At 37.9% G+C, this 7,680-nt stretch overlaps 1 protein-coding gene across 5 annotated transcripts in view; it reads left to right on the top strand.

The window, feature by feature from the left end:
• LOC107681388 (protein kinase C-binding protein 1-like) overlaps positions 1–7,680 on the top strand; it is a 26,891-nt gene that overhangs the window by 17,778 nt on the left and 1,433 nt on the right. For all 5 annotated transcript variants that reach the window (XM_016477668.1, XM_016477672.1, XM_016477667.1 and 2 more), the window contains exons 11-19: positions 614–1,077; positions 1,168–1,275; positions 1,378–1,527; positions 3,098–3,622; positions 3,709–4,122; positions 5,302–5,432; positions 5,841–5,921; positions 6,094–6,172; positions 6,388–6,627. In XM_016477668.1, the coding sequence (XP_016333154.1) occupies positions 614–1,077; positions 1,168–1,275; positions 1,378–1,527; positions 3,098–3,622; positions 3,709–4,122; positions 5,302–5,432; positions 5,841–5,921; positions 6,094–6,172; positions 6,388–6,627 (2,192 nt within the window). The remainder of the gene's footprint in view (positions 1–613; positions 1,078–1,167; positions 1,276–1,377; positions 1,528–3,097; positions 3,623–3,708; positions 4,123–5,301; positions 5,433–5,840; positions 5,922–6,093; positions 6,173–6,387; positions 6,628–7,680) is intronic.

Genomic DNA, 7,680 nt, shown 5'->3' with positions numbered 1-7,680 from the left:
GTAGCTTCGTAACCTTACGGTTGAACCCCTGATGATGTCACATGGATTATTTTAACGATCTCCTTGCTACGTTTCTGCACCTTGATCGTGGTAATTACATTGCTGTCTATGGGAGAGTCAGAGTATCAAAAATATCTTAATTTGTGTTCCGAAGACGAACAGAGGTCTTACGGGTTTACAACGACATGAGGGTAAGTAATTAATTAATGACAGAATTGTAATTTTTGGGTGAGCTATCCCTTTAAAGGGGTCATATGATGCGATTAAAATTTTTCCTTTCTCTTTGGAGTGTTACAAGCTCTTGTAGAGGAGAAACAATAATGTACAGTATGTGGAAAATAATGTGTTTTTTGAACCTTAAACCGCATAAACACATTTCATTACACCAAATACACAAAATAATGTTCTTTTTAGCAACATCATATGACCCTTTTAAGTATTTATTCATCTATATTTATATGTAGGCCTACATTCCAGTTTAATAATTCTTAATGGTTATTGTATCAAGGACTTGTTATACTCACAACAACATCAATATTATCTTGGAATTTTACTGCCATACACAATTTTTATATGCATTAAAATATGTGCTTCCCCCTCATTTGGCTTTCAGAGCCTGGGTGCCCATAAACAACTGTTACCTGATGTCTAAGGAGATCCCCTTCTCTGTGAAGAAGACCAAAAGCATCTTCAACAGCGCCATGCAAGAAATGGAGGTCTACGTGGAAAACGTGCGCAAGAAATACGGCGTGTTCAACTACGCCCCGTTCCGGACACCTTTCACACCCAACAACCAGTTCCAAATGCTGAAGGACCCTAATAACCCTAAAAAAGGCACGGTGAAGCCTGAGAAACCGGACAAAGTCAAGTTCAGCTTCGACATGACCGCATCCCCCAAGATGCTCTTGAGTAAGTCAGGAGGGGCGGGGCGGCGGATCTCTGTGACGGACGTACCCAGATCACCAATGAGTACCAACTCTTCAGTCCACACGGGGTCAGACCTCGAGCAGGACGAACGAGGGGCGAGAGTGTCATCGAGTCACTATAGCGGCGGTGAAGACTCGATGGATTATACAGGTGATTAATTGGATTTAATTCCTTAAAATGGCTAGTGTTTTGTTTTACGATTAATAGTGGGCGATTAAAGTTTTAAAGTTTTGCCCACAGCGTCTCCTGCGTCTCTAAAGACAAGCAACAGCCCCAAGCCTCTCCTGCCCGCGCCGGTTAAACAGGAAAGGAGTTCAGGCACGGGAGGCATACTTAACCTCAATCTGGGTGAGTCTCGAATCAACCTGAGGCCTACAGAAATGACCACTGCTCTCTGATCCTTTATTTCTCCATGTTTGTTGAATATTTGTGTTGGATGTATTCCCTCAGATCGCATTAAAGCTGAAATGGACCTGAAGGAGTTGAGTGAGACCGTACAACAACAGCAGCAGCAGCAGCAAGGGACGTCGGTTCTCCTCACCTCTCCCAAAAAACCTAGGAGTTTGGATAAAACTATAGAGAGCTGCAAAGCTCAGCTGGGTAATTAACACGTGCACACACGCAAATGATAATTAACAGTAAACCTCAAAAATGACCATCTGCTTATTTTTGGCAACCTTGGTTTCGGAAATGTAGATCATAAAGTTAATATCATAAAGTTCATATACCATAAAGTTAAGATGAATCACAATATTACAATATTTGATTTCGAGCAGCAAAAATATGAATATTATATTTACTACAAGGTTTACAGCGTTCAGAATTTAACTGAGAATGTGTTTTAAATTCTAGTGCAATTCTTCAATTTGAGGTAGCATTGAAATTTAAATATTAAAGAAGTAGAATTAAGATTAAAGGGTTAGTTCACCCCAAAATGAAATCCTGTCATTAATTACTCACTCTCATGTCGTTCCAAACCCGTAAGACCTTCGATCATCTTCAGAACACAAATGAAGATATTTTTGATGAAATCTGAGAGCTTATGAATTGAAAGGGAGCCAGTTCTCTAATTCTACACTTTGCACAACCATAACATTCTTTTTTATGAGGCAATAAACTACACTTACAACTCCCATAAAGCATTGTGAATGATAATCTAATCTGTCTGGGTTTTTGTGAGGGTTTTATTGTATTACCAGAAAACACTACTACTGTTTTTATGCTCAACCCTACAGAATTCTGTATAGATTAGCATTTGATAGTTAGCTAGCAATTTAACTACCCTAGTGGGATATATATATATATACTGTATAATCTCATATTTGAAATACATTTATTTTGTGCTAGGTATACTACAAAAAAAAATACCCTGCAATTGTACTTTTGATATACTAAACTGATATACTTGAAGTCTGCTAAATTGGAACAACTAATTTTGTGCTTAATGCACGTTAATTGTGCAGAAGTATTGCTGAAGTCCAACTAAAGATATATTGAAGTATATTTGATTGTGCTAAAGTGCAATTATTGCAAGTATACTTCAGGTACACTTTAAATATCTTGCATTTAAAGACTGATATTATGAAGAGATCATACAATCCTTAATAATAGTGGTATTAAAACACAATTTAGGCTTAATATAAAGTAATGTGCATTGTGCAACAAAGAAATACTCCAAATAGAGTTTAATTATAATTTTATATTCGTGATTATTGAGAGATATATGTCAATAAATGTTAATGAATTTGAAGTATACTTAGTATGAAATAAATGTATTTGAAATAAATTATGGCATAGATTTTTTTACTAGGGTAGCTGGCTACTATTAGCTAAAGTTATGTAAGTAACCTGCAAATATTGCCTAGATTTGTTTCACTTATTGGTGATTGGTGGATTATGCTTCAAGAATTATGCGTTATGTATTGCTAGTAATCATGTACTTCACAGGGAATAGAAAACTGTTAGTTCTAATAATACTTCACAATATTACAAATATTTTTGATCAAATAAATGGAGGATAGGTGAGCATAAGAGACTTCTTTTTCAAAATGTGGAAAAACCTTACCAACCCCAAACTTTTGAACGCTGCTGTATGTCTGAAATCCTGCTTTTGAGCTTATGCAGTCTATCAAATTAAAACTGAAAAGAATGTCTCTTTCTCTATCCACAGGAATCAATGAGATCTCAGATGATGTGTATCGCGGTGTTGAGCACAGTGACTCGGACGACTCGGACAAATCTGACTCCAGCGACAGCGAATACATGTCTGAGGATGAACAGAAGCCTAAGAACACTAACCACAACAACAGCGTCCACAAAGACTCCAAAAAGAGACCCAGACCTCCATCCACTCAAGGACAAGACCAAGACGCTGCCCCATCAACAGCTGGAGGAACACCAGGTGGAGACAAGAAATCCTCAGATCCCCAGACCAAAGAGAAGTTAAGCAGTGGTGTGGAGAAAGACTCCCAGGAGAAGAGCAAACCCCTGCAGCAGACCCAGAAGGAGAGGTCACAGCCTGGGCAGGACGCTCGGCCTGCTGGATCAGAGCTGGATGTGGACTCTGACTCCGAGCGGGAGCTGGTGATTGACCTCGGTGAAGAACCAGGTGGGAGGGAAAAGAAGAAAGCCAAGCGAGAGACCCCATCAGCCCCCATCTCCACAACTAAAGATCAGACAGGCATTAAAACAGATGGTAGGTCCCTAACAGTTTGGATTTTGTTTCTGTAAAAACATTGTTTAGAATTTCTAATCTGTATCTTTGTTCTTCTCTATGTCTAGGTAAAACTTCTGCATCTACCAGCATATCAGCTCCTTCATCCACAGATAACACTTCATCTTCCTTCAATCCCGGTCCAAAAGATACAGCCGCATCAGCCATCAAGCCTCCAGCCACCGTCGCAACTGCATCTACCACTCAAGCCACCTCCACCTCGGCTGTTCAACCCATGTCTGCTGTCCCAGTCACTTCCAATGGGGTGAAAAAACAGCGCCCTCTGCTGCCTAAGGAGAGCACACAGCCGGCCCAGCGGCCTGCGGCGTGGAACCCAGCTGGTGCTAAATTCCAGACGTCGTCTCAGAAGGTGCAGAGACAGCAACAACAACAAGGTGAGACGGTTCCTCAGAGCCAAGCGCAGCCCCAGACCTCGGCCAACAACTCCAGCACACGCTACCAGACCAGACAGTCCGTCAAAGGTAAATACTTGACAGTGCAGAAATTTGATTCCCATAAGAATTACAATTTTAGATATATGTATACAGTATGTGTGTGTGTGTGTGTAGTATATATTGTTTTTATAAGAAATAAACTTTTATGTTTTTAATAGATTTTTGAAATATATTAATTTGTTTTCTGATCTAGACGAATACCCCTAGATAAAATAATCATGTTTTTATTGTTAGTTAGCCGTATTTTTTTAGCTATTATTATTTAATCGAAACGACACAACTGCAGTTTGATTGATATTAATTGGAATGCAGCATATGGCTGAAGAAAAACAAAATGAAGACTTTGGAGTGGCCTAGTCAAAGTCCTGACCTGAATCCTATTGAGATGCTATGGCATGACCTTAAAAAGGCGGTTCATGCTCGTAAACCCTCCAATGTGGCTGAATTACAACAATTATCTGTTGTAATTATTGTTATCTTTTACTAATATTTAAATTTGTTTGATGATCTGAAACATTAAAGTGTGACAAACATGCAAAAAAAATAAGAAATCAGGAAGGGGGCCAACACTTTTTCACACCACTGTAGATGAATATATCTAATCTGTTTTTATTTATTGACTATACTTTTTTAATATAACGTTTAGATTAATAATGGTTAATTATACATTTTTATATCTGATTTTTAAAAATCTATCTAAAACAAATAGATGTCTCCTGTAATACGCAAATCCTTTGTTCTAGTCTACAGAAATGACATAAACAGTGAGACCTCTAGGCCGACTGGGAGCTAGTGTCAGCACACCATATAAAATAAATCACATCTTTATTTCACTTATAAATCTTATAAACATCTTATAAGTCACAACTTTATGTGGACATCATGGCTCATCATCTGTCCATCCTTGTGAGGCTAATGACAATTTTAAAGCTCAAATAATACTTTCTTTTATGAAAAACAAAAAATTAAGTACGTGCTTTTACCAAAAAAAAAAAAAGTATATACTGTATAGTTTCACATTCCAGCTTCACATTCTTCCAAAAGTGATTTCTGCTTTTATAAACAACAACTACGACAACAACTACTATAAAACTGAAAGACAAGACAAATGTATTTTCTATGGTGTTCGACATTATGCAGCTCAATTTGTCTTGAACCCATAATGTTGGCTCAAGGTGGCATGAATCTTTTCTCTTGTTTCACCAGCTGTTCAGCACAAAGACACCTCACCTGTTAACATGGGCTCTGGTACGGCCACTTGCAGTCTGGCTGGAGACTTCCTCACCCCTCCGGCCTCTGCTGATGTCGCCGCTGACATCGCCAAGTACACCACTAAGGTGAGTCAGATATTCACTCACTTCTGATGTAAAGACTGTTCAATCAAAAAATTCAGTTAAATAGCATATATAGTACAATGAAGCAATAAAAAGCAATAGAGCATTTTTAAATAGTCTGTTTTCAAACACAAAGCCTGCAGCATTTGCAGGCCATAGATACAGCTCCCTGTGCTGTAATTCCGGAAAATCATTCAGAAAACCATTATTAAAAAATTATACATAAATACAGTATATACATTCTAGTGTGTAAATTCATTATATGGAATGAATCGAGATGTTTTTTGGATAATGATTTGAATTGATCCTTGATTAATTCTTCTGCTGAACTACTGTTACTTAAATTGTGCCTAAATCTTTTTTTTAAATGATGAATTTGGCTGTTGTCTGTGTTTTCCATCATAATGGCAGGTGATGGACGTGATCAAGGGAACAATGACAGAGATATACAATGATCTCTCTAAGAGCACGACGGGGAACACCATTGCAGAGGTTTATGCTTTTATGTCATTTCTGCTTGATTTTATTCCACCATTCATACTCTTTCTCAATATGTATTTTATAAAAAATTACATTTATAGGTTGCAGGCTGACAGATTGAATTTCTATAATGGCAATAGTTTATGGTTCTCCTGGTTGACATTCCCTGTGGATTTTGTTGCAGATCCGGCGGTTGCGGATTGAGATTGAGAAGCTCCAGTGGTTGCATCAGCAGGAGCTGTCAGAGATGAAACATAACCTTGGTAACTCTCCTTTATGACTTAAAATAGCTCTGTAAACTGCTTTATGGTAGTTTTCTGATAGCAAATGCTTTTATTATCCAATGCAATGTAGAGAACATTTACAGAGAACAGATCACTGAACTCCTTTCCTACAAGTTCTAGATGAGCAAGCCAGAGCTTCAGCCACTGATATATCACTATTGTGTGTGTGTGTGTGTGTGTGTGTGTGTGTGTAGAGCTGACCATGGCTGAAATGAGGCAGAGTCTGGAGCAGGAGAGAGAGCGGCTGGTGTCAGAGGTGAAGAAACAGATGGAGATGGAGAAACAGCAGGCGGTGGACGAGACGAAGAAGAAGCAGTGGTGTGCCAACTGCAAGAAAGAGCCCATTTTCTACTGCTGCTGGAACACAAGTTACTGCGACTACCCCTGCCAGCAGGCACACTGGCCTGAACACATGAAATCCTGCACACAGTCTGGTAACCAACCAGTTCTACACCTTACTCTCTGTTTCCATTTTTGGCTTTTTACACTCTTAACAATAAAGGTTCCGTGAAGAACCTTTATCATCAATGAAGACTTTCTAGTGCACTAAAGGTTCTTTATAATGGAATAATCAATATGTTCTTCACGCTAAGTGGTTCTTTCAGTGGCAGTGCTATAAAAACCTGCTTTTGGAAGTTTTATTTCCAAGAGTGTACCACTTTTAGCAAAAGACTAGAAGAGAGAGGACAATAAATGACAGGGATCAAGAAACAGGCCAGATTCAAACTTTTATTGCCCAGATTAGCACCAAAGCTCAGTGTGTAAATAACACCAAATGCAAGACCACAACTCTGAATGGCTAATAGCATACTAACATACCACTCACACTGTTTCTCCAGTGTATATAGTGCGTATACTGTGCACAGAATGCCAATTATTTTATACATGGAATGGAATATATTTGGCAAAATAGTGCCGTATACATTGAATTTTCATTTCCAGCGTAGTGCAGTGTAATTGTCTCTTATTATTTTTATTTTACTTGTTGTAGTGTGATTAGAATATTATTTAAGCGATGTTAAGACATTTTACATAAATAAAAAATACTAAATAACAAATTTTAACTCCAAAAAGATAACTGAAAGCCACTCACATAATTGAATAGGTACTATGTTACTATTTATTTATTTATTTATTTTTATTTTTACCATTTTATTTACCATTTACTATAGACCCTTTTCAAGTTAGGTTCAAGTTTCTTTGAAGTGGTTGTCATATTTGGATAAAGTTCTGTAATGGTAAATAAAAACTTTAACATATAATTTTTGCATTCCATTTTGCCCCAATAGCAAAAGAAAAGAATCCACAATAGCGTTTCTATGACTTTCCAAAAGAGGAGAAAATATTGAGAGATTGTTGGTCATAAAAGAGAAAGCTGTCAAATTTGCCCTTACTCTCTCAGCTGTTGTATTAGAAACACTCACGCAACAGTGTTTTTGTGTGTGTGTGTGTGTGTGTGTGTGTGTGTGTGTGTGTGTGTGTGTGTA

This window comes from Sinocyclocheilus anshuiensis, unplaced genomic scaffold (assembly GCF_001515605.1).
Source record: "Sinocyclocheilus anshuiensis isolate Anshui unplaced genomic scaffold, SAMN03320099.WGS_v1.1 scaffold881, whole genome shotgun sequence".
Taxonomy (NCBI): Eukaryota; Metazoa; Chordata; class Actinopteri; order Cypriniformes; family Cyprinidae; genus Sinocyclocheilus; species Sinocyclocheilus anshuiensis.
Note: the sequence above shows the minus strand (reverse complement) of the source record. Positions and strands in the feature narration are given on the sequence as shown.